At 35.9% G+C, this 27954-nt stretch overlaps 1 protein-coding gene across 1 annotated transcript in view; it reads right to left on the bottom strand.

Moving 5' to 3' along the window:
- Positions 1 to 27954, bottom strand: part of NBAS (NBAS subunit of NRZ tethering complex) — a 162191-nt gene that overhangs the window by 114219 nt on the left and 20018 nt on the right. Inside the window, exons 12-27 of the mRNA XM_048936226.1 lie at positions 27072 to 27200; positions 24259 to 24322; positions 22660 to 22853; positions 21266 to 21523; positions 20492 to 20617; positions 18971 to 19122; positions 18044 to 18178; positions 17706 to 17784; positions 16661 to 16765; positions 16258 to 16394; positions 6057 to 6140; positions 5367 to 5520; positions 2880 to 3065; positions 1870 to 2043; positions 1031 to 1164; positions 268 to 330 (exon numbers count right to left, since the gene is read on the bottom strand). Coding sequence (XP_048792183.1) covers positions 268 to 330; positions 1031 to 1164; positions 1870 to 2043; positions 2880 to 3065; positions 5367 to 5520; positions 6057 to 6140; positions 16258 to 16394; positions 16661 to 16765; positions 17706 to 17784; positions 18044 to 18178; positions 18971 to 19122; positions 20492 to 20617; positions 21266 to 21523; positions 22660 to 22853; positions 24259 to 24322; positions 27072 to 27200 — 2174 coding nt within the window. The remainder of the gene's footprint in view (positions 1 to 267; positions 331 to 1030; positions 1165 to 1869; positions 2044 to 2879; positions 3066 to 5366; positions 5521 to 6056; positions 6141 to 16257; positions 16395 to 16660; positions 16766 to 17705; positions 17785 to 18043; positions 18179 to 18970; positions 19123 to 20491; positions 20618 to 21265; positions 21524 to 22659; positions 22854 to 24258; positions 24323 to 27071; positions 27201 to 27954) is intronic.

Genomic DNA, 27954 nt, shown 5'->3' with positions numbered 1-27954 from the left:
CAGGTATTTTAGAAATAACCTTCCCACCACCACAGAAAAATTTCCAAAATATTTGAAAAATATTCCAAGCAAAATGTTTGGGAAGTTTTATAATATTTAAATAGCTAAAATATATATATTTTTAGTTTGGAATATAAAATCTTACAAATAATCATTATGATATCCCTAAAAACAAGATGAATATTCCTACTGCTTTTTGTCATAACAAAGTTCCTGGCTATTTCCAGAATTTATGTGGGAATACATTATTCTGGGAAAATCAAATACCTCAGAATTCGTTCCAGTTCATCTACTGCGTCATGAAGACTGCTAGTTTTATCTGTTTCAGGCCTGCAAAGATATGAAATCATTATTTATGTTAGAGGTCTCTTCCAACCTTAATGATTCTATGATTCTACAGCATGGTTAAGTTTGAAGCATTCTTTGATTAGAACCAAATAAATAGCTTGAAAAAAATTCACAGTTTACTTCTTGCTGGAAAGATAACCAAAACTGATATAGCCCCCTCAGTCTATAAAAAACATAGGTTATCCTTAGACTATTTACAGGATCTCTTCTTCCTACATTTTGAAGATACTGGAAGAATAACTTTTCTCTTATTTGCATCTTCCATTACCTTTACAATACCTGCCCTCCATACAGGTCTTCCATACTAAGACCTCTCACACATGCTAGTTAGCAGCAATATACTCTTATGTGCAAGACACCACTACCTGTAATTAGATTAACAAGACTAATACAACAACATTTCTGTTTGGTCTCAATTGGCCAACATATAAAAGCCTAAGAAACTAGTACAGAAAAAGTGTTGGTCTGAGCTGCTTTAAACCATCTACTGTCACATTATTTGGCAGAGGTTGTACATCTGTGCACTCTCAATGTGAAAGCCAATAAAATGCAGATAGGAACAGAATATTCCAGCAAAATTACATACCGTTTAATGATGTAGTAACTATATTTTTAAAAATATTACTTCAGTACAATACTTAACACCTAAAATAGTTACAAATAATTAGCTGATAAAGCTTACCCATAACCTCTTTGTGGAAGGCATTCCAAAATATCATAACAGAGAGCAAGTTGGTCATCTCGTTCACAGCTATAAATACATTCCAGTGCTGTGATCATAAGCTGGTCTTGTTCAGGAATAATTTTTTGCTGACACTAATGGGAGAAGAAAGTGTTCCACTGTATGTTTCCTTTAGCTAATTAAACAGTTTAGTTTCTTTCGAATTTGAAACATATTTACTTCAAGTAAATAATTGCCTCCTGATTGTAAATAGCGAGTCCCTTAGTAACAACACACTGAAGTGATTGCTGAAGTTACAAAATCTGAAACACAACTCAGCTACTTTCCTGCACTGCCAACACTTGAAGAAATATTGGTATTTCATTATACTCCGCCTGAATTTGAGAGGTGAAAAGGGTGCAGATCAGAAGAAGGAAACTGCTCAAACATTTGTCAGATCTGTTTAACACATACAACAATATCAATATATACATAAAAGCTGTAATTTTGATTGATTTCTGTCCATACATTTGCAACATTCAATAGTATGCAAAAACATAAAATAGTTGTTTTACTGCACATGCTATAACTGTACAAGAAGCATGAACTGATCACATAGAACACACCTTTCACTTACAAACACTGAACTCATCTCCTACTACAGAATCCAGTACATTCTCTGCATTCATAAGAGAACGGGAGATTTATGTTTTCTAAAACATAACAAACGCTGAGTCCAAGAGGAAGGGAAAAAACATGGTTTGTTTTCTAAAGCAGATCATCTCTAACTCTATTTTTAAATTCCAGGACAAGAATTTTCCAAGTAACCAGCAGAAACATAAGGATGGTGGTATACTCACAGCAGGTTTTGAATTCTGGAAAATCTTCAGAGGTAGAGTCAGGTCTTCCTTTGCTAATGTCACTAAATATTCTTTAAAGAGTGAATTTGCCAGACCAGGAGACTGATTTTCACAGCGGTGAAGAAAAGGGATCATCCACTGATAAGTATTCTTCACATATTTTTCATCAGAGGACTGGAAAGCACAGTAAGTTACAGAGGGAGTAACATTTTGGTCAATGTAACTGAAACAATCTCTATACCTATCAGAAAACGCAGCTGAAGGCTGACCTTCACTACTGCTGCACAGTCCACAATACTGAAACAACAAATTATCTGTCTGCTACTAATGACATAAGGAGACCAAGTGTACATGAGTAAAACCCTGTATTTGACGAAAGTCAAGGCCTCATTGCCTTCCTACAACTTGAGGATGAATGAGAGACTTGCTTGCATCCTTAGAGTAGCATTACTTTCAGTATGCAAGAATAAGTGTACAAGTTCTTTCCTTCTGAATTTACATATTTGAATATTTCACATCTGATTTTATCTGTAGGTATTTTCTAAACTTTCCATTATGACACATCTTTTCCAGTTCTGAAATGCCATACACAGGCCAAACACAGTGATGAAAAACTAACAAATGTAGCAGAGGTGAATATTAAATTTTTTTGCAAACGTTTAATGATAATCATTAGGATGGATCTTTTAGGATCTTCAATGCAGCTCTTTTAGGATGGGCCATTAAAAAAAGCAATTCATGGCTTTCACAGGAGCGGATTTATTAGATTTACTGACACTCCGTTCCGTGCCTAGAATACAGAATCTGGTCTTCAATTTTTGGTTTTTTTTTTTTTAAAAAAAAAAAAACAAAAACAAAGAAAAAACACCAAATGTTAGTGTCAGATTGAATTAAAAATGGAGGTTCATTAGAAAAATGGTTAATTAGCTCACCTTTATACATGTGCAATCTATAGTAGACTTAAGTACTGCAAATTAGGGCATACTTACTGATCTCTTCAAAATACTTACATTCTTCATCAACAGTCTTAGCTTTTCAATGTCCTTCATCTCTACTAGCTCCTTCAAAGTTAAGGTTCTATCACCATCAGTCTCATACACTATTGTCTCAAGAGTGATCAGATTGTCACAGAGTACCTGCAGACCAGGGATATTTCTCTCCATGCCAAGACGAACAAGGGACAGAGCACAATCCACCTAGAAAAGAATTAAAAATCCTGCTCAACAACCATTTGCAAAAAAATAACCTCAAGTCTAGTTTACATTCTCTTTGTGTGCTTATTTTCTTTCACTATTCTCTTTGTTTAACGGGCAATTCTAAGTTCCTAGAATACTTTGTTGCCTACCTATTCCAATACGGATTGCTATTCTCAGCTTTATAAGACCATATAAAATGCTTAGTCTTGGTGGATGATGTCATAGACCTTTCGTACCACATGTCCTACTGATGCACATGATGTAGGGAAATACTATTTTTGATTTATTCTGTAGGCAGTACAGAAATAAGGTACCTCAACTCACTACATGGGTTATAAAAAATTGCTTGAAACTAAATTTATCAGTTAAATGACTGAAGTTACACATATATCTCTAAGTTATGCATACATCTCTAAACTGGAGAGACACGGATTTGAAGGGTGGTCTATTCAGAGGATAAGGAGTTGCTTGGAATGTCACAGCCAGAGGGTTGTGGTTAATGGCTCTATGTCCGGGTGGAGGCTGGTAATGAATGCTGCTCCCCAAAGGTCCATCTTGGGCCCAGTACTCTTTAACATCTTCATCAATGACACTGATGCTGGCACTGAGTGCACCTAAGTTTAATGACACAAGTCCAGTGGAGTAATTGATACAGCAGAAAGAAGGGATGCTGTCCAGAGGGACCTTGATAAATTTGGAGAGTGGACTATTGTGAACCTAATGAGGTTCAACAAAGGAACATGTAAGGTTTTGCACTTGGTTTGAGGTAATCCAAGGCATGTATCCAAACAGGGAGATATCCTTGAGAACAGTTCTACTGAGAACATAGGGGTTCTGATGGATGAAAAACTTAACATGAGCCAGCAGTGTGCACTTGCAGCATGGAAGACCAATGGTATCCTGGGTTCCATCAGAAGAGAAGTGGCAGCAGAGCAAGGAAGGCAATTGCCCCCCTCTATTCTGCCCTTGTACGGCCCCAGCTGGAGTTCTATGTTCAAGTCTGTGGACTCTAACACAGGAGAGATGTGGAACTTTTGGAGAGAGTCTACAGGTGGACCATGAATATGGCCCAAGAGCTGGAGCACCTCTCCTATGAAGTCACGCTAAAGGAACGGGGCTTGTTCAGCCTGGAAAGGAGAAGGCATGGAGAGACTTCATCATGGCCTTTCAATATTTAAAGGGAGTTCATAAACATGAGAAAAATCAACTGCTTACACGGGTATACAAGCAGAAAGTGATAAGACAAAGGGAAATGGTTGTAAACTAAAGGAAGAGGGACTTTGATTAGATGTCAGGGGGAATTTTTTTTACTGAAAGATTGATGAGGTGATGGAACAGGTTTCTGAGAGAGGTTGAAAATGTCCCTTCCTTGGGGGTGTTTAAGGCCAAGTTGGATGGGGCCGTGGGCAATCTGATCTAGTACTCGATCTAGTGGCTTGCAGCCCTGTCTATGGCAGGGGGGGTTGGAACTTGGCCATTCTTGAGGTCCCTTCCAACCCAAGCCATTCTATGATTCTATCTGTATGTAACACAACTTATCTAGTTGTCTCTGAATTACTGATTTTCGTTTTTGCATTGAATTTAACAGAAGACGGGCTTTTTCACATAAAAGTATATTCAATCACTGAGAAAGAGTCTGTTTCGACTTCTAAGAAGGCAAAGTAGGCTGGAATTATGATTAAAGACCACCAAAGAACTGCAAACTTGAAAAATAAAAGAACTAACTTATAAATGGTACTTCCATTCCACCTTCTTTTCATGCTACTTATTGGCTTTAGAGGCAATAACTTACCTGAGCACAAGTGATGAGCTCTACTCGCGCTGCTCATCTGTACCACAGAGTTTCAGACATTTTTAAAATATGAATAAAACAAAACAAAAATAAGCTACCTGATAATTCCACAAACAAAACTACACCTGCCAGGAAGCAACGATGACAGAACTACATATTGGCAAGTGACACTGCCACATATCCATACTACATATGGCACAGTATTATGTGATATAATAAAATATGTTTCCTGATACACAATGCTCAACAATCCCTCCTTTTACTTAATCACAAACATAAAATATAATGGTAAACATTTTATTTGACTACAGAAGTGTTATTGTCTGTTATGGTAAATCAAGTCAGTCTATTGGCTTCCTGTTCATTTCTATGAATTAATTATTTAGCTGACCAAATTTCATAGAAAACATTGGGAAAATCATCCCATTAATACTCATTAAGACAGAATTCCACTGAAGAATACTGATCACCTGACACAGCCATCATCATTTCCTTGCTGCTGTTCTCACCTGCATGGCGTATTTTTCAATTTCCTGTGCTCTGCTCAAATACCAGTCAGTTACAAGCTCTACTGAAAGCTCAGTAGTTCTGTATTTCAGTAGTTCAGGTTGTGATTCATACAGAAATTCGCTTTCATCTTGTAAAGTTGGTTCAACAATTGTCCTTAAAAAAAGTAAATACATGTTAAAATATATGTTTACTTGCCTTTCCCCCCACCTTCCCTCCAAATTAGGTTTTCCTAAAATTTCTGGTCATTTTGAAGACAAATGCACCAATAACTTAAGAATCAAATGCCAATCACAGTGTTTATTTTTCTCACCGATGTAACTGATAAGAGATTCCAAACATGAAATGGATCACCAAAAAAAAAAAATCTTCTCTACTAAAGACACAGATAAGTCCAACTTCTGCTTTCTATTCTTCACACAAAAAAGTAGTTACATTATTCATTAATGCTGCTATAATTATGTTATGGTTTACAGCTTTCTGTAAGATACTCATCACAAAATCACAGTGAACTTAATGCTTCTAAGTTAATGGTTTTGTTTTTCAGTCTCATTAAGGAAGTTCAAAACACAAATATCTGTGTGAGAAAATGAGGAGCAAGTCTCACTGGGTATTTAACACATTTTAAGAATTAGTAAATAAACGTTATCTTAATATCACAAAACTTCTTTGTTTTATTTATTTAAACTCACCTGCAGTCTGCTTTTTCACACCAGTCTTCTTCACGATGTTTCTGCTCATTCCAAGGAATAATTTTCAGTGTTCCTTGCTCATAACTGGTAGGAGAAAAAATAGAATTTTCATGTCAATATTGTTTAAAAAAAATTCTGATGAATTAAACTAGCTATACAAGTGTGGTTTTGCCCATAGGATGCTATCTGTACAAAAACATATCCTACCTAAGCCATTTACGATGCATTAAAAAAAAGAAAAAAAACCTCAAACATTTTCTTACCGATTATGTCTTAAAAAATTATCAAATAAAACTGCTACACACTTTTAGAACCTTTACCGCTTCACAGTAAGTATCCTGATTTTATCTGCTAGCACAAAGGTCTGAAATTAGCAAAAATCTGTTAAAATTAAAAAAAAAAAAACCTTCTAATTCTATCATAATTCTTGTACTGAACTGAAACAAGCAATGTTCTGCTGTACTAATCTTCTCAATTCGATTTAACATGATCTCTGTCTGCAAACATATACACGGAAATATATATTCCTAAATGTTGAAGGAAGAAGAATCTTTGAGATACAAATTAAGAAGAACACGGTGCTGTTACCAGAATGCCTCGTTATGACCTGTGATTGTAGGCTAGTTGTTCAGGCAGCGTGAAAAATCAGGAAAACCATACCAAGATATACAGAACATAAACGAGGGAGAAAAAGCAGAGCCTTTTAGGCTCTACTACTTGTAGAGATAAGAAAGAATCTACATAGTAAATAAAGACATTAAAGCTGCAGAGCATTGGAATAATGAGATTTAAATCTCATTCATTTTCTCCTGACCCCATAAACAGTGACAATAATACAGCATGGACAATCACTATTCACAAGTTAACTGATGCAGTATTCTTATCCCTCAAAGTGCAGAACTGTAACACAGTAGCTTAAAAAGAAACACTTCTCCAATAAACAAATCAATTTCACAATGTTAGAGCCAAACAAAACTATAAATCAGTAACTTCATCTCATTTAGCAACAGTCACAAAATGCATACATACACACATAAATACGAAACAAAGCACAGAACTGTCCTCCCCTGTACACACAAACATTTCTCCAAGGTCATGCATTCTTTCCCTTTTTTTTTTTTTTTTTCTTTTTTTTTTTTTTTTTTTTTAAAACACTACACACTGACAATAATATCCTGTGTCTTATCTGTAATAATTCCAACCATCCGCAAGAAATATGCACTAGACATAGCAATAAATTCGTGGAAAAAGGCTTGTAGGCTCCAAAAAGCGAACAGACAGGAGTTAAGAAAATGGAAAACAGCAAATTCTTATGTTTTGCATACAGTAACATCCACATTCAATTCTGGTTTGGACAAAACACAGAAAAGAGACAGCAGAGAACAGGGAAGTGTTGCATATATAAGTTGTCTCAAATATCTGCAAAATTCTGAAGTCCAATATCAGCTACTCCTATAGCCACTGACAATCTCAGAATTCAGATCCCAAACAGCACAACTACTAGAAAACAAGAGTAAAAGGAGATTTTGGAACAGCACCTCTGATTTCAAATATAGACATATTTTTTCCCAACTTTGCTATACATACTGACACTGTAATTAATACAGAAAATCATTAGATAAAAGGACAGAAGGAATGTACAACACAAATTTAAAACCATGCACAAACACTGAATCTGAAAGACAAGGAACCAAGACTTCCCAAGACTTTCACACTTTTTTGCTTTTAAGGGCTAGGCACGCTGCTATCCGTCAATATGAGACGTGAAGAAAGAATAAAAATGGATATATCAATCCAAGTCTGTACTGTATCACATTGAATGAGTTCTTAATTAAGCAGCCGTATTCTGCATATTTGCCATAGACATGACAAAATTACATCCTGCAATTAAAATTCCAGTCAAGAAAATAATTTTTAACAGCATAATTAGTACAAGAGGCTTAGAAACAAAGTTTGCACAGCTTGCAAAGTTTTCTAACGGACCCAAATGCTAGTGTGTTTCTTTCCTTCCATTACTCTTTAACATACTTAACAGCTTGTAGACTCAGCAGTTATATTTCTATATGCAGGCAATAATTATCTACCCAGCATGAAACAAGAAGTTACTGGAAAAAAGCTTCTTTTGCTGGCTGATGCAATCACCTACTCTTCTCACCAACTCATTTCAACAAACATGCTGTAATTGCCTCTCCCCATCTAAAACTTTTAAAAGAAATTTCTTCCCTATTCCTCTAACACAAAATGCCTTGGGTTTACCTTTAAATTTTAACTGTTTCAAACAGTTTTTTTTTTAAATACATTTTCAGACAGAATCCTTTCTGAGTAACAGTTTATATACTGTCTTCCACCAAAATAACTTCTCCGAAGTCAAACATTGGCTTCTAATTTCAGCTCTCATTGCTTTTGAAATAATAATTAAAAAAAAAAAGTAGTTTGCTGAGGAATAACTCACTCCATTACTATTCTTTGTTTGACAGTTCCTCCATTTCCCTTCTCCTCACCTCCAAAATCCACCAAGTGAAGAAGTAATGAGACACTAAACACCCTTCTGCCAAACCTACTGAAAAGGATGTGACAAAAAAAATGCAGAAAAGCTTTTGTGAAAGTTTGAGCAGATTGACAAGCCATGTACAAAAGATTTTTATGAAGTTGTTCACTTTTTCATCCCACTTAAATAGAAGATGACAATTCATTGTTTTTACTCCCTATACAGATACTAGATTTAATCATCTACATGTAAACTCCTAACAAACACAAAAAAAGTACTTGTGTTCAAAAATGCAAAGTCTCAGAAAGAAGTGTCATAAAAGTCTATTACAAGTGTAAAAATAGCTAGTTCAGGGATATTTGAGCTGTACATTATAGATTCCTTATAAAGTTCAGGTATACAGGGCAAGGTGCTTGCCTGCACCTACCATTTTTTTTCCTCTCCTTTTTACATCTGCTGTTGATCATTTGCCTTCTACCAAGAACAATCTCATGTTTCAGCAGAAGCTTCTGCATGAATGAAACCTACAGATGCCCACAGATGTGAGTTTCTGAAGTTAGATTATGTAACTTCCTAAGCTTTTCATAGAACTTTATTAGCAGATCTCACCACAGAAATGTGAAGAGAAAAATTTTTGATTCATGTGACAGTGATTGCAGTGCAACCTTGAATGGAAGCACCGTTTCATCCTTCTTTCCCTTCTCACAGCAAAGGAATAGTAATCATCATTAACTGTATGTTCTAAATGCATAAGAAAACTGATATTTCAAAAGAAAACAACCATTTACATAGATGCTAAATATCATATTCTTGAAGAATCAAGTACTTATAAAAAGTCAGTTTTAACACAGACAAATCTCTTTCCAAGTGTAGTTCGCAATACACTGACCCACAAATGAACTGCTTACTTCATTCACCACCTCAACAATGCTACAAACTTCACAACTCCATCCTGGCCCCTATCTAATTGCGTCCAACTGTCCTTACTATCATCATTCTAAAAGGTTTAGAAAATCTCTTTGTATTTCAGTTTAAACACAAGCATTGGAATAAAGCAGACCTGACACCAATAAACAATAGGAGATCCCAGTAGTAAAGAGGCAAAAAACACTTTGAGCTATATTTATCACAATGTTTATCACAAATTTGGTATCTTTCCCCTTAATGATAGTTAAATTTTAGCACAATGTTTTCCCCCCAAAATTTTTGTATCAGTAACTGTAGTCACCATCAGAAACAGCTATATAACTCCAAAAAAAAAAAAAAACAGCTGCCATCATTGCAAAAGAGCAAGCTGAGAAAGATTTTGGGAATTAAAATACATCCTGAAAACTCAAAAGCATTCAGTGCAAATGAAACTGAGAAGGAAGGGCTGGGGAAGTGAACAAGAGTATGCCATGAGGCAGGGTTTCCATTTTTCTACCATTACTCTGTTTGCAGCACATACACAGCAAACTCAGCACCACTGGGACATGTCAGAACGACTGCACAGCATACATAAATCTGACAGGTTCGGAAGCGAATCCAGCATGCACAAGTAGTTTGCTGAATGTGGAACACAGAGCCTATTTTATTGCATCCATCATCCATTCTCTCAGCTTGTGCTATGCATCCTCACACCTTTGCTTTAGAAACTGAAATTCCAGAGGTCAGAGACAGTACTTAATGTAGAGCGAATCAGCAGTGTGCACTCATTCAAAATTCCAGGTATTGGAATTGAACACTGTAGTCACTAAGGCAAGTGCCTCTCTTTTCCAATTAAAAGAAACCATCACATGTTCCATAACTAACTTCATTCAAATATTATCTGGTATTTTGTCTGGTTGGTTTCGTGGATTATTATTTTGGTTGTTTTTTCTCTTCTGAGCCACTGCTTCCCCTATTCTTTCCTCTTCTCTATTTCCTTTTCAAAAGTAGAATAAATATGATTGGAAGTCAGTAAACTGACAGATTACAGAGGTATTCAACTCTACTTCCTCAAAAATGAGCTGACTTCTCCTGTATTGCTCTTTCCACTCTATTGTTTGCATTTTGCTTTGACAAAAGAGGTCTGTGCTATTGCATCCTGTATCCTATCAACTGCATTTATTCAAACTTACAGATTATTTTTCTCTCCAAGGACAGGATCTCAATAGAGGAATGTCTAATTTAGTTTTTAATGTCAGAGTCCAATGCTTTCTATTATCAATGGCAACTTTGAGGGTTGTTTGTTTGTTTGTTTGTTTTCTCAAGGATTTCAATCAGCAGGCCTGTCTCAGAGACATCTAGTATTTAAAAAAAAAAAAAAAAAAAAAAAAACCCTGTAAAATTTGTGCAAACTAAATTCAGACTTGGAACCAAAAGGCAACTCACTCCAACACACTTGGGAACAGTACCTTTTTACTGAAAAACATGTTTTTTATTTTCCTAAAAATACATGGGGAGTAGAATCACAGAACCATAGAATCGCTTACATTGGAAAAGACCTTAAGGATCATCAAGTCCAACCACAACCCAGCCATACTACCCTAACTCCAACAACCCTCCCCTAAATCATATCCCTGAGCAACACATCCAAACAGTTTTTAAACACATACAGGGATGGTGACTCAACCACCTCCCTGGGGAGCCTATTCCAGTGCTTAACAACCCTATCTGTAAAGAAGTTTTTCCTGATATCCAACCTAAACTTACCCTAATGCAACTTGAGGCCACTTCCCCTCATCCTGTCACCTGTCACTAGTGAGAAGAAACCAGTCCCGCTTTCTCTGCAAGCACCGTTCAGATATAGGAAGAGAGCAATAAGGCCTCCCTTCAGCCTCCTTTTCCCCAGATTGAACAGGAGCCTTCCTTTTTCTTTTTTTTCTTTTTTTTTTTTTTTTTTTTTAATTATTATTATTATTTTTTAAACCATTGCTCATAATCCAGAGAAAAAAAAAAAGAAAAAAAAAAAAAGGATGCTCTCAAATAGCTTGACGTCCTTAAACCACAGCGCCCAAACCTGTACCCAGTGCTGGCAGTGAGGTCACACAGCACAGAGCATAGCAGAATACCTTCCCTCATCTGATGGCAGCTACTGGACCTGGTGCATGCCATGGTGCAATGAGAAAATCAATTTTTGTTTCTGTTGCTCTGCGGTTCTTATGTCTCTGAAACAGTTCTATGATGTTACAATTCTATAACTGAGGATGAAATGCCATCAGGAACACATCCCAGGGACAGACATGACATATGCACCTGCACTTTCCATACTACATGAAAATCTGGGTTAGTTCAGTAACAAATTTAGTAACGGCAACTATAGAACTGAATACATATATTTAAGGTTTCCAATTATTACATTTACCATATGACACATTTTAAAGAAGTGGAAAGGAGAGATCCATTTTCCATAAATGGCTGTAAGGCATGAAATTCACCAGCAGTGGAGTACAGCTGGTGCCCAAAATAAACTGCCAAAAGAACCATTTTTGGAGAACTGAGCCACACTGAATAGTGAAAAAGGTATCCCAGCAGCTTTTGGCTACCATAGTTGACTGTGTTTCAGAACTCCTGCTGAGCACACTTCAATGACAGGCCTTTCAAATCAACTCAGCAACCAGAGAAAAATCTTCTTTCTGATTCTGCACAAACAAATCAAACTACTTTTTAATGATATAGTTATTTTCTTGTAACCTGGAAAGAAATTTTTTACACTTAAATTAGCTGGACAGAATAACCTACACAACAGAAATGCCAATCAACACTATTCAGTCACATTTTAGGAGACTGCTGTGTTTTTTTTCTATGTATATAATGAAATTGTAAGGCAACAGCTTTCACAAAATCTAAATGGGCTACCTTAAAGACATTGACAAGCTCCCAGTCTTGCCACCACACTGTGAAAATACATTTATAAAAAAACGTACATTTATTTAAAAAAAGTACACTTATAAAAGTGTAATGAACGTTTGTGGAAGAAATTTTGTACTTAATTCCATATAAAAGCTACAAGCAAGTCCAGATCAGCAAAATAATTTCAGAAAATAACACAGAAGGCAAGCCAAGGTACAATTGAGGGACACGCATGCAGTAGACTGACATGGTAAACAAAGACAAGATAAGCTAGGCATAAACACTGCAGAAAGAAAAACAAGTTAACACAGTAAACAACAGAATTGCAGTTCAGCTCATGCTCTACAGAAAGATTTGAGAAAATTGCTGCTGGGTACTCCCAAAACCTTCTCCTCGATGAAAACACCCAGTCCCCTCAGCCTTTTAAAAATGCTCTGATCTCTAGACATCTTGATGGTCCTCTGCTAAAACTCACAATGCTTCATCAAAATATTTCCTAGTTGTCCCATATCCTAGATGCAGCTGAGTGAGCACAGTGCCTGCTCCATCTTCTGGGTATGTTCCTATTAATGCAAGCCAGGTTGCTGCTGGCCTTAGCTTCCAGGACATGCTGCTGGCTCATGACTTGCTTGTGCTCACCAGGACCTCCTGGTCCTTTTCAGCATAGCTTCTCTCCTGTCAGTCTCCAGCTTTCACTGTTCCAAAAGTTTCTTCACTCACAGGAACAGAACTCTGCATTTCCTTCAGGCTGTTCAGGTCACTCTGAACGGCAGCTCTGCTCAGGTATAGCAGTTCCTCACAAACTTCCCACCTTCCTTGTCAACAGTGCTTGTCAAATGTTCTCCATGGCCTCTTCATAGCTTCAAAATCTCTCTTCCATCCTCAAAATCTTCTCAAGAGTAATATCACAATACTTCAACCAGCTCACCTTCTGCAGCATCCCTTTGGCCAAATTCAGCCAATCCTGCAGCTGCCCAGATCCCCACAAAGGCCAGTTTTAAGAACTTCTTTTCCTCCAATGTACCTTTTACATACACCACAAGAATCTTCTCTTTTCCTACTAGAAATCAATGCAAAGATAAGCATGAACATGTGGAGTCATGAAAATGTAATCTTCCTCTCAAAATTGCTTTTCTAATTTTCAGTTGATTATACTCATACTTGAAATTAATATCAATTACACTGACTCTCTAATTCTGAACTGTTGCGTGCTTTTTTCTTTTCCCAAGTGTGGAGCAATGCATATATATAAAAATGCAGAAGTCATGACTGAAAACCAGTACTTAAAAGAAGCTAAAGGGAAAAAAAAGAAGTATACAGAAGTCACTGTTTTGAAGTGAAGGTTTTTCCCTACTGCTGTGATATACAAAATTACAGATGATGAGGAAACCTCACACTTGAACTTCCCAAATTCTGCGTTTAAAGGGTGATGCAATATAAAAGTTAAATGTCAGGAAATTAAAAGAAAAGGAAGAAGACTGGTTATGTACTTAGAATGGTGGTAAAGCACTATTTTCCTCTGAGATCATCTTTAAAAACCTGAGGGAAACAATCTTAACCATAAACTAGAATGTTAATTGTCATTTTTAAAAAAGAGATCAACTCCTCTGAATACCTAAACTTCTATGATGTTCACTCTAGTTGTCTTAAAAGATATAGACCATGTACCTAATGGACCTTTGAGAAGGAGCATGAATAAATACCAATGACAGACTCAGGAATCATCATTAGAAAAGAAGCTGACAAATAATTATGACAAATGGAAGGAGTAAGAATATATTATGATCAAAATTCTGCAAAAATGCATAAGTAAATACCATCATCTACTACTTTTTTTCTTCTTCAATACATCAATTTTTGTGCCTCAAAGTTTTTGGCACACCAGACTCCAAATGCCATCCTAATGTAGACAATGTGCTAGTAACAGGAAAAACTACTGTTTAAGACTGCATATAACATGCACTAGCAAAACAGGCATCACTTTATTTAAGTTCATTGTCTCTAGCTTGAGACAAAATGAAATGACAGTAATGATGTAACCTTTACAAAAACATTTTTCCCAGATATTGACATTTTTCAGATGCAGAATTCTATGTGCATTCATGTTGGCGGTGCTTTACAGCAAACAATTGTGTACCAGTGCTTTTTACTTAACAGTAGTTGGAGGTGCCTATTTTTCCCACTTCCCCTGTTCCACACAAGCATGACAGCACCTTCTATTTAATCTCAAGCTCTTCCTCATCCAAATTCCCATAGAAATGGCAGTAACTAACTAGAGAAACATGGAGCAAAGTGGTAAATTTCCAAAAGGACTGGAGTCACCTCAGAGAACTCCATCCTTGAATCTATTCAAGTGCTCGAAAACCACAGAAGATATGGGCAACTATCAGCAGAACTTAATTTTTCCTCTTCTTCCATTTCACAATGTTTTCCTTTTGTTCAGGTGTTTATTACAGTCAACACTTGAAAGTTTTTAATACTAACTAGGAATGAAATAGTTCAATAAATAGTAACACAAATTAGTTCAATCAGTTCATTTAAGTCAAACTGTATCTGCATACTCTAGAACAGTAAAGCTAAATAACACACTCTTCTCAATTGGAAATCATAACAAATACATGTCTATAGATAAGCAGTCATTCTGTTTATACTAATTTCCCACTTAAAAAAATAAATAAATAAATAAATGGAAGAAATGAGAAAACCCAATAAACTCATACTAAAATGACCAAGAACTCAAACTCTCTCTGATTCACATGAATTAATTTTCATTCACCTGAACTGAAAATTCTCAGAAGCTGACATCTGCAAGAAAAAACTGATCGCTTTTCAAAAGACACTTTGTAAAACTAATAAGAAATAAAGTCGTAGTAAATTATACTCATTGACAGATATTTTCATTAGTAGATGCTCCATTGTATTACATGAATAAAAAGATGTAGTTACTGATACTGTGTTAATAATCAGTTTCGAAACAGCGATTACAATTTCACAAAGACGTTAGATCAGATTGCTCAATACAATTTTATGTATTTTCCATGCACATCCTATTTGCCCTTATTCACATTTCACAACTGTCCAGAGACAAACATTCCAAAGATATGGTATCATCTACTCTGAAACTTGCAGAAAAGCATGAACTTGCACATATCTACTGATCACAGCACAGGGAAGGTCTCTCCATTCTGCCAAAGAAAAAGATTCAAACTATATACTTCCATTTTTCAGCAGCAGACAGAAGCTCTTAAACCTTAACTTCACATCTTCACTACCAGATTAACATACTTCAAAACTAATTCTGCAATTGAAGCATTTGAAAGAAACAACCAAGAAGCAAAAATTTCTTTTAAATAAGACTGGGAACAGTAGTATGGTGCTCAAGACTCTCCTGTGAAGGTTTATATTAATAGTCAACAGGAGATTGACAGTTAACTACATTTTATACTCAAAGGAAAGTTGGGATTTAAACCCTTTACTAATTCTTCCTTTGTGAGAGTTAAGAGTCTGTGACAAGAAAAATCATTATTTTGAAGTTATTGACTGCTTAAGGATTAAATGGTATTTAAAAACAAATTCAGAACAATATTTACATTCCATCCAGGAAAAAAACAGAACACTTATATTTTTTACTCTTAATTTTGCCTGTTCTTAAAACACACTTACAGACTTCTATGCACACCAATGAAAATTTGGGTCTGAAGCTGCTGGTCAAGAGTCCATGCTTACAGGTAATGGAGACAAGAACATCTAAACTCCTTACTTCCCATTAGACAATCCAGAAAGACAAAAAGCTTTTACAAATGGCACAAAGTAAAACAGCAAATGAGGATTTGTTCAGGAAATGAAGACAAAACTAAAAACAACAACAACAAAAGTTAATATCCACTAATGCATTCTTACCTAGCCTCAGGCAGCAAGAAAGCATATTCATGTGGTGAAGTAGTCTCTGGAAAATTGGAGAGAATCGCCTGTCTGTGTGGAAGTAAAGCTGATCCATGGAACGTAAACAAGATTTCCAGGGCTCTAACATTGCTTTCCTAAAGACAAAAAGCAATACACTGCAGAAGACTGATATAGATGGGAACACAGAAACTAATGCCAGTTCAGGTCCTGTAACACTTAACTTCAAAATTTTCTTCAGCAATAAAGATAATTTGTTCAAGGTCCCTGCATTTACTTATTTACAATCAAACAAATACATCTTCCACTTAAACTTCCATTTGGATTCAACTATGTTCAACAGAACAAAAACACACCTAAGCAAAGGCAGCAATAATGAAAAAAATTAACAAAACACTAATACCCGAGCATAAGTTCTTGCTGAAAGCACAATATTTTGATTTCTGAACTTCTTGAAGAATTCACCATCATAGTGCTGCTCAGCTGAATGAGGACCGCCAAGGATTTCCTACAAAAAAATAAAAAGAAAATTTTAAAAAAATTACAGACCAGATTTTATACAAGATTCACAACAGCATCCAAAACTGTATGCTTCATACCATGGATAAACATAAATTATACCTGGAAAAAACATGGTGGAGGCTTGTTTTTTTGTTTGTTCGTTTTTGATTACTTTATTGTTGGTTTCAATTCATCCCAATATGCAAGAAGATACATTCGCGATTGATAAGCTAAGAGAATTCTCTGCTCTATTCTAATTGAAGTTTATACAACATTAGTTACAAGGGAATGTAGTAAAAATCAACCTATGTACTACCAACTGCAAAGTTGAATTAAAAAAAAAAGAAAAAATACAGATTCCCGTTTCAAGAAGTTTCATTTCTGTAACTCAAAAAAGAGATGTGATAGAGAATCTGAATTAGACTGACTTCTTATTTAGACTCACTGATGTAGTTTCAAAGCAAGTGATCCTATACCACATTCCACATCTCATGTTTTTGTATATTATTTCCCATGCTCAAAATTGTTCTTTTATTCAAGATGCATCAGATTTCCCAACACTTTACTTTAATGACACACTCATGTGTAAATGCCAAATCCTCTGAATACACTTTCAACTATACACAACTATTCCTGAAAAAGGAGAAAATAGGTTGCTTTGCTGGCAAATGGACACCGTATGTTCAAAGCAGGCTTCTGCCCAGCTATGCCTCTCAGAGTTAAAAGCTAGCCATCTGCAACCTTGAAGCAGGAAAAATATAGTAGCTTGAACAGAAAACAGCTCACATTTCTCAAGTGAGAGACTGCTATATTTCAAGGAGACTATAAACATTAATACTACAACATATAACAAAAAATATGATGATGTGACAAAAAAAAAAAAAGTTACAGGACTACCTATGTAATGGGAACTCGAAAAGAGCTTAAGCCATTATCAAGTTTCTCACCTCGTAAGTTTCAAGGCGATCAAGATAAGTTAACAACTTCAGTCTGCTCCGGCACAGTTCTTTTTGTTCCAGTGTTAGCCTGTTTCCGAAACAGATGCTTTCACATTTACAACTGACATTGCAACATATGCAAATGAAGACAATAATTACATATTTGAACAACTAAAATATATTGAGAAATTAATAAGCTGAGAACTTGGACATAGTACAACACCAATTTAAAATCTCCACCACTTTTCTATTTGGAATAACGTACATGAAAGTAGCTACACTCTTATAACTCCGTACTCATAATAATCTTGTAATTCTGAATAAAACATAGTTAATGTTGCATTTACTTTGAGAAGTTTAATGATAATAGCAGTTCTTCATGCTTCCTGGCCTCTTTTTCTTTTTTAGCATCTGTTTCTTCATCTGGTGACAAGAAGTTTTCATAGGGAATACCAACGTCTGCTTCCCCTGGTAAGATAAACCTGGAGGACAAAAACAACAAACAACTCAATGCTGATCAAAACAACCAAAAGATGCAAGAAATAACTATTGAATATGTCTATCAACAGAGTTTTCTATTGAAGTCTTAAATAAAAATCTCAACTTCCATAGAAAATTATACCATTGAATTCTCTGCAATAAGGAGCAGACATGCAGCACAAGCCAACAAAAGGCATCACCTCCTCCCTACCCTCCTTAAAAAAAATAAAAACAATGTTGACTGTTAAATATTTCTAAATTCCACAGGTAGCAGAGGAATTGGCAGCATTTCTATAGCATACAATTGCAATAGATGACTGGATAAAGAAAGAACATCCTACTCCACCACCAGGAACTGAATGATGACCGTCTCTGCATGTATTTCTGACCCCCTGTATTTTGCTCTGCTCCCCTCCTCAAATGAGTAACAAAACATCGCTACAACTAAGATAAATACAATAAAATATCCTTGTAGGAGCAGCAGCAGCTATCAGGAGAGGCAGAAGAAACAGAACCTAAAATAAAAATCTTGACATTGTAAGTTCTCCATGACGCAAAATATAGACATGCAGAGAAAACAGAAACATCAGTACAAAAGCACTTTGTAAAATGTAAACAGGCAGCTTGTGGGCATCTTTAAGTACTCTGTTTCACAGCACTACAACTCTTCTTACGTTCTTCATTAGCTTATCAATATTTTCATTATTCATATATTATATTACATTTCATTACTTTATTAGTCGATTTAAACAAAAATAAATAAATAAACAGAAAATATAACACTCTTGCCAAACCTGCCACCATCTTCTCCTTTTCCTATGGCCACAAGAGCTTCCAAGTCTGTGCCTTTCAAGCCATACTGAAGCAACTTCTTAGCAGCATCCACATTTTCTGGAACTCTTTCCAAACACTCATGAAGAACCCACGCACGCTTCTTAATTTTGCTCTGTCCAAGAACAAGAGCATAGATCCATTGTTACACATTTCATTGAATCTTAGAATCATTAAGGTTGGAAAAGACCTCCAAGATCATTTAGTCCAACAGCTACCCACAAGCACCAGACCACTAAACCATGTTCCTCAGTGCCAAATCTACCCTTTTCTACACTTCCAGGGACGGTAACTCGTTTCCTGGGCAGTTATCATAGTACTTGAGGTGCAGCCTCACCATCTTTAAGTCAATAGCAACTATCACCTCCCTTGTTCTGCTGGCTACACTATTTCTTATATAAAGCCAGGATGCCACTGGCCTTCTTGGCCACACTGTTGGCTCATGTTCAGCTGGCTGTTGACTAACAGCCCCATACAACTTTTCTTCCACATAGACTTCCAGCCACTCTGCCCCCAATTCAATCCAAAGCAATGAAACCAGAGTTGTTAAAATCTCTTAATTTGCCTCCACCACCTAGAAAATGTCAAGTTAATCTGATGACTGTCAGTGTGAACAAAAAAAAGATACCCCACAAATGGTCATCTACAGTTTTATTTATCAGTACACTAATTTTACTTTGTTCATAATGTTAACATAATGAAGGAAAGACTCATCGCAATGCTAATGTACAAATGCCAGATGACTTTCAGCAACAAGAAATTACTACTTCTGTTCTCTAATTAGTATCTTTGCTGATTATACTATAAGAAATATAATGTTTTGGAGCTAAAGGTATCATAGATTCAATGTATTCCACAACAGCACTGGTCTCTTCACATGTCTATGAGATTCTGTTACAAAAAGGAAAAAGCAAGGTCACAAAATATTATTGGATTTATTGGTTGATTTTTGGTTGAGATTGTCTGCTGGATTATCTTCTCTCACACCAAAACAAACAAAAAAAACTATGTGGATTCTACAGAAGAGCTCCATTACAGGCTGAATTTAATGCAAGTTTCATTATTCAACCTTTTCTACGGATACCAACTTAACCTTTCCAAGTAACTTCCTACAATACCTGGAAATTTCTTAAATACAATATATTTTCAGTTATGATTTATTTGCCAGGAAACGATCTAGTGCTGCATGTGGAGAAGAGATTACACCAGAGAAACTACATTGATGGAAATTTCTCCTTGGAGATATTTTCTAATTTCAGATAAAAGCAAGTTCTAAGGTCTCTGGATCAGGCCTTCAGTTATATTAACAAGATCACTCTCTCCCACATGACAAACAATAGACATTCACAGGGCAATTCTCTGAACTGCCTCCAAATTATGCTGCATATATTAAAACACAATGGACATTTCTGTGAAGATTACACAGCCATTCTTTTTTTAAAAAAAAAAAAAAAAAAAGGCTAAAGTCACAAAAACAAACCCACCAAATAGTCTTGAATTGAAGCAACATTAACAGCTGACTTCCTCCATTGCCTTTGATACACAAGATCAGAATCAAGGCCATATGCTTGAGCCAAAGAGAGAGCCTCCTCATATTCTTCATTATCAATCTAAATAGCAAACGTGAAAATGAAAGTCAACACTGAACAATCAATAATTAATTCTGTGTTAAAACAGGTAAGAGGGATAACTACTCTAGGTGTGCTTATGCAGGTAGGAAAGCAAATATCATGTAAGATAATATGTAGAACTCTTAACCCATATCTGATAGAAACATCTAGAAAAACACAAACTTCTCAGTAAAAAAGAAAGAAATCATTTAGGCAATCACTACGACATAAGTACCCCCTGGAAACTCTAATAGTTATAGTTTTGGCTTACCATTAGAACAACTGAAGTGTCCTAAACAAAGTACTGCCTAGAGTACTCTTCAAAATAAAGAAGTATCTCTTCTGTGATAAGAGTCACAAGGCTACTTTCTAATAAGCTTAATTAACTTAATTCAATATATCCACCCATTCATCCACTATTTGTGAACACTCACATTAGCACGAGTCTGGTCACACTAATGAAACATGATGACCAGCAAACAACCTATTATTTTAATCATTATAATGCTGGCTTTACCTAACTTACGTTAGGTAACAAAGCACTGCCATCTATGAAATATATGCCTAGTGTTAACATAGCAAGTCTCTAAAAAAATCCGTTCAATTAAAGCTCATTACCAGAGATGGAATCTTCCCTTTTATACTCACTTTTCTCTGGTAAAGTTCCTCTGGAGTTGTGGACCTCAAGCTAACAAGGCGGAAATTCTTCGTAATAGTACGCGGACGTTTCCGTGGAGGAGCAAATCGTTCCATTTCTGTCACAAAGTACAGGCCTTGCTTCAGGTAGCTGAAGTATCTATCCTTAGCAGAATTTTCATCATCTGAGTCAGAGTCATCTTCCCCCTCATCTTCATCACCAGGTCTGCTCTCCAAGCGTAATCTTTTTGGAACTAGTTTTATTTCACACTGCACAGAAGACAATTCTTAAGGGTAAAATAGAAAGTTTCTACCTAGTATATCTTCGTGATAAGAAGTACATGTCCACTTCTAGTACTTCAAATTTCAAAAATCAACATTTTCTCTCTTTTAAACCCTGTCTTTCTTAGCTTGATTAATACGCTCCACAAGCCCTGGCTGAGTCTGTCTTCCAGATTTGAGGTTTAATCACTTTCTTAATAACGCAAGGGCAAAGGTTTCTTAACAGTAGTCCACTGTTATATTAGATATACTCAGCTCTATAACATCCACAGACAGTACAGACTTACGGACATTAAATATATCTCAGTATAACTATACAGCTTACTGCAGAGTGTAACAATGTTTTCAACTATTAGCTAAGCAAATTATGGATTTCTGTTCAATGCAGACGTATTTTCAAACTTCTTTCAAAGTTTCTTTCAAAAAAGAAACAAACTTTCAAACAGTTCTTCCATAGGCTGTAACATGTCGGTCTCTGGCTCTATTTTATTTCTTAAATAACAAAACTTTCCTGACATATGTACAAAAAGCTTTGGTATGTACTCATCTATTTTGATAAATATTTAACTTTTAAGTTGTTTAAGATCTATTCCAGTGTAAGCCTTCTTACACTGTCTACTTCATTATCAAAGTTATATTCTACTCCTGTCTAGAACCCTACTAAGTTGAATAAAAAATAGATCCCTCCCAAGGCCTGGCCAACTTTAATCTGCTCCTTGCTTCTCTTAAACATACTCTCTCTGCAAGAACCATCTGTTTCAAAATGAGAGGGATGCTTGCAGTATTTTTCAAATGCACTAACAAAGCAGTTACAAAAAAAAAAAAAAAAAAAAAAAAAAAGTGAGCTGACACAAACTGTTTCCTGCAGAAAGATTCTTTAATTCAGACTCAGGCTTCCAGAAGTTTTGCATCTACACCTGGCAATTACTTGGTAAGCGTAATAGCCAAGTTACTTGGCAATTAAGATTTTTATAAAGACATCTGAATTGCAGGAGGTTCAGAATTGCCTGCCTAGAGATAAGGAAGAATCACTTTCCTTATTAATAAACATATATGCGTGCAACATACAGAACAGAAAACACTTTCTACTGCATTCCTTGTATTTGCTTATGTGCATTCCTCACCTCCAGACTTAGAAATCCTCCATCATGAGCTGAAGTGACCTGAGGAGAACTCTCAAACCACTCACATGACCTCCCCAGCAAGTTTCTTAATGTCTTGACTGATGACACAGTCAATGCACCCGAGCAACGAGCCAGGATCACAGAATTGTCTGCCCACCAATTTACATCTATCAACGGGTAATAGGATTCTTTATCTGAAATAAAGAAATAAGAAAGCACTACATAAGGAAAGGCAATTTTAAACACTAGATAAGAACTGAAGTGGCTTCAACTATTAAGAGTTGTCATCTGATAGTCTGTCTAATTTAACAAACATTTATTATTTTGTACACATTCTTGGCTCACTGAATTTGTATTTTAGATCTGCTAGATTAGTGAAAACATTCCTGTGTTAACTAAAGCTGTTGGAGGGGGAAGAAAGCAACTTAATTTATTTGATCTGATTACTTTTTAATGTAATTTGGGAAAAGAATTCACAATAAACTGATATACTTGCATAAAATGTGACAAATTTTAGATATCTGATAAACACCTCCTTCATATTTCCCAGGACATCCTTGATCAAGTCTCTCTAACCAAGAGCATTATATTGATGAAACCAAAAAGGCTTCACTGCTTTTGAGAAAAACTGACAACTGTGAACAACACTCCTGAGACAGTCTACAAGATGAAGTTATTAAGAATAATAAAGTGCCAACAAGAAAAAAAAAAGCATAATGGAGGAGAGAACTTGTATGGTAACTGGACACTGGGACAAAATGTTCATCACAAAGAGTTAGCTCAGTTTGTTTAATATATTATCATTTCCCATCCCTCTGAAAAAAAGCCACCTTCCTCAAATAGCACTTAGATCAGCTTAACACCCTTCTGCTACTTCAGTGTTTAGTCAGCTGGTTAGTCATGAAGATCTTAACCCAAAAATTGAATCACCAAGAAAACAGCACAAAGAAATGGGTAGCTTTTAATAACAAAGACATATTCAAGCATCAGTAAGTGGATCCTGAACACCTAACAGTCTGCACACTTGGAAGAGCCATGCAGTACACAGGAGATAAATGGATGCATGTGATGGATTGAATTTCGGGAAAAAAAGGGTGACGTAAGGCAAAACCAGACAAAGGACATAAAAATCAAAATTTTGGAAGAAAAGGAAGCAAGCTCTTCAAATTACACTAGCATCTGAGATGTATTAGATAAACATAGACAGAAAAGGTAAAAGTTATCTGCTGTTTTAGGCTGTGGTCTCTAAAAATATGTTATCTATTGTACTACAGAGTAGTGGATTCTGACACAAACTGAGACTTCTACTGAGTATTCAGCATTCCATAGAAGTAACAATTAGTAATAAATGAAGTCCTACACCGGCTGAAATATCCTTTTATTTATGGCTATGTCTATAAGAACATTCCTAGGAAAGGATTTTTGAAAAACACATTGTGACACTCATTCAGCTATACCATGCTACAAAGTCAAATCTCACACACCATCATGAACTTCTTCTAAGAGTGGTTAAATTAAGTATTTCAAATATTTGTATATTACTATAAATGCTTTTAACACCACAATGATTTAAAATAATAATTCAACTCTATCACATACCTTTTATTTTCTTTCTTTTTTCACTAGACAGTTTCCAGTCTGGATTGACTTCATCATAACCCGGCTAAAGAAATAAACATGAGAGGAGAGAAAAGAAAAGGTTAATATACAAGCAAATCTTTATATAAATCTGCATATCTGCATATCTGCTCCACCACTGACCCATTCATCTTTCAGCGAAAACACTCCCACAAAAATTTAAACCTTTTCTAATAATAAAGCATATGCTTACTTTAATGAAACTGTACTTACCTCCAAAGCTATAGAGGAAAAAAGAAAAAGGACTGCTAGTTTCCTTAATCAGTCAGCATTGCCTAACCAGACCCACCTACATAACAATAGTAGCCAAAATTCAGAATCTAGAATCATTAGGGTTAGAAAAGACCTCTAAGACCACCTAGTCCAACTGCCCACCTACCTCCAATATTACCCATTATCCACATCCCTAAGAATTATATCTACCCCTTCTTTAAACACCTTCAGGGTAGTGACACCACCATTTCCCCAAGCACGAGTTCTAACATCTAACCACTGTTTCTGACAGTAAATTCTTCCTAATATCAAATCTGGGCTTCTCCTGGCACAGCTTGAGGCCATTTCCTCTAGTCCTATCACCAGTTACCTGGGAGAAGAGGCCAACTCCCACCTTGCCACAACCTCCTTTCAGGTATTTGTAAAGAGCTGTAAAGCCTCCCCTGAGCCTCCTCAAGACTGAACAATTCCACTTCCAGACTGGTGGTCCAGACCCTATGCCAGCTTTATCAACCTTCATAAACTATACGACACTACCAAGTTTGCAAGCCAACAGTTTCCCTGCTTGCTGGCAGAACAAAAAGCAGCACCCAATCAACCATTACCACTCAGCTATTTAATAGGCTTACACCTTTCATATAGTCAAAAGTTCCTGGCCTTTTATTTTTGTAATTTTTCTTGACACTATTCAATTAACCTCTCTGCCATAATAATACCCAAAGGAAAAAGTCTGCCTTCATTTCGAGTTGGAAGGGACCTTTAAAGATCATCTATTCTAAGATTCATCACACTCCCCTGCAATGAACAGGGACACCTACAGCTAGACCAGGCTGATGAGAACTCCATACAGTCTGACCTAAGATGTCTTCAGGGACTGAGCATCCACCACCACTCTGGACATCCTGAAAACATTCTTCCATGCTCTCCCCCTCCTTATTATAGAAACCTGTGCCTGTATCTATTATTGAGAAGTGTTCTGCTTTGGAGCTTACATAACTTACTGCATAATGAAACTGAAGAATTTAAAATATTCTATGATAAGTGGAGAAAATATATTTACAAGGGATGTTCTGAAAGTAATGCCTCCTATTTTGTTATGTTGGTCCACAATGTCAGAAGTAGATGTTGGTGATGTGGCAATAGTTTGAACCTCCCTGACAATATTCCACACAAATATTGCCGCCATGTAACAGATGGCAGCAGAGGGACAACAGACAAAACGGCATTTGACACGAAAGCGTATATAAAGCAAAGGTGTGCCACTGAATTCCTCCATGTGAAAAAAGTGCACTGTTGACATTCATCAGTGCATGCTGATGTTTACAGAGATCAAACAGTGGATGTGAGCACGGTGAGGTGGTGGGTGGTGCCCTTCAGCAATGGCAAGAGTCAGTGGGCCACCTTTACTGGTGCAGATTATGAGGACAGCATGCGGGCTCATCACTGACAAAAATGCACAGCATTTGTTGCTGAGAACCTGCTCTATCAAGAAGTTTTTCTGTGCTCTTTGTAACTTTTGTAGTTTTCATGGAAATAAGTAGGAGGCATTGCTTTAGGAGTGACCTACATTTATTTTGAATGGACCTATATCAAATTTTCAATGGAGTCAATACTTTATGCATATGTTTACCATGCAGAAGTCAGAAACTGCGAATATTTCATGGTGATATGTGAATTTATTATGTCAACAGATGCATTAAAACACAATTGTTTACTGCTAAGGAGAAATTCAATTTTATAACTATTTTCTAATAAGAAACACACTTACATGCACTAAAATAACCTGAGATAAACACTGCATAGGAGACATTGAATGTGACCAAAGATCCCATTTCACTGGTTACATAACATCAGTTCACATCTTTTAAGTTATAACACACCTTCAGATGAAAAGCCTTTCACATTAATTCTTGATTCCTAAGAGATATGGACTAAAACCAGAATATTTCACATACTAGTGTGCATCATTTCAGGTCTGTCTCTTTTCAAAACTACAAGTAGACATATTTTTCTTGAAAGAAAGTGTTGCCTTTACTCAAAAAACATAGTTATTAAGGATCTTCTTTGAAAATGATTTGATTCCTAATTCTCCATGCTTAAATTCATACCAGAAAAGTACAAGTTTTCAAGTTTTCAGTGTACAAGTCTGGCACTTCCTAACGTAAGGTCCCAAACTTAGTTTTGCAAACAATTTCTCTAACATGTGACTTACTGACACCATTCTGACAGTCAAATTATTCTAGTGTTACCTTGTAGAAGGAAGGAAAAAAATGAACACAGTGAAGTTTGGTTTCAACCATTTCAAGTTCCCCATGTTGGCCTCCATTCATATTTAAAAACAGCAGTTCAGTCCACCTGTACTAGTTACCTACCTGGTAACAGTATATCTTATTAAACTTTAAGAACCAGCTATAATGTAATGAATTCAAGTTTAAGTTACCAAGTTTCAATAGAAAAATTATTGCTAACTAATAGTTAAAGCACAACTCAATGAAATTCTCTTTATCTCCTCAGTAAACAAATCCACAGAGGATTAAAGTACAGTTGTACAACGTTCATACCTGGTCAGTTTGGTCCCATTCTCCTTGTTGTCTGAGAGATGGAATAGACCAGATTGTTAGTTTCCCTGAGAAATGAATAGCTGCCAGAAGAGCTCCATCAGGGGAAAGATTCATCTTGAAAATTCCATCCTGCAAAATATTGTCAGGAAAAAGAAACGGGAGTCAGAATAAAGGTAAAAAGACAACTGACATCTGTGGCATGGAAGAATGAAAAACAACCTCTATAAAGGAAGAACACTACAATACAGCTAACAAAACTCCAAGTATTTGAATTTATTTATAAATGAATCCTGAAAGGTTTAAATGATCTGTTTAGAGAACGCGTTTAGCAACCTCATTTCTCTACAGTCTCTAATGTCTAACACATCAGTAATATGTATTTTTGAGATTTTTTTTGCGTGCTTTTGAGTATGTTTTTGGCTTTTTAATGTTATTTTTATTTCTGTGTCTGCTTTATTTTCTAGCTATGCCATAGAAATAACAATATCAAGTAATCTACTCACTGCTCTCACACTGTACAGTGGTTTGCAACTACAGAGAGCTCTGCTTAAAGTCAAGCGTAAATTATGTTGTTACTCAAAAAGGAAGGCATATTAAATTAAGCAAATCATTATTATTTTCCTAACAGAAATAATTCTTAAGCATTCTCCAATTATGTTCTGAAGTACCTAGAGTGCTATACTCTGTGCTCTAGTTTCTCAAGGAATAGTGAATGCTTACTGAAGGCAATTCTCTCTTCACAAATCCAGTTGCATGGAAAGAGTGCTAAGAAATAGGAACTGATATAGAACTTAGAAGCTTAAAATATGCCTAAAATATAAAACCCTTTCAGATAAACAGTCAGTGCTACAGATCACAGATTTTTTAAGGGTTAAACATCTAC

The sequence above is a fragment of the Lagopus muta genome, chromosome 2 (genome assembly GCF_023343835.1).
Source record: "Lagopus muta isolate bLagMut1 chromosome 2, bLagMut1 primary, whole genome shotgun sequence".
Lineage (NCBI taxonomy): Eukaryota > Metazoa > Chordata > Aves > Galliformes > Phasianidae > Lagopus > Lagopus muta.
This window is presented reverse-complemented; position numbering and strand designations above follow the sequence as displayed.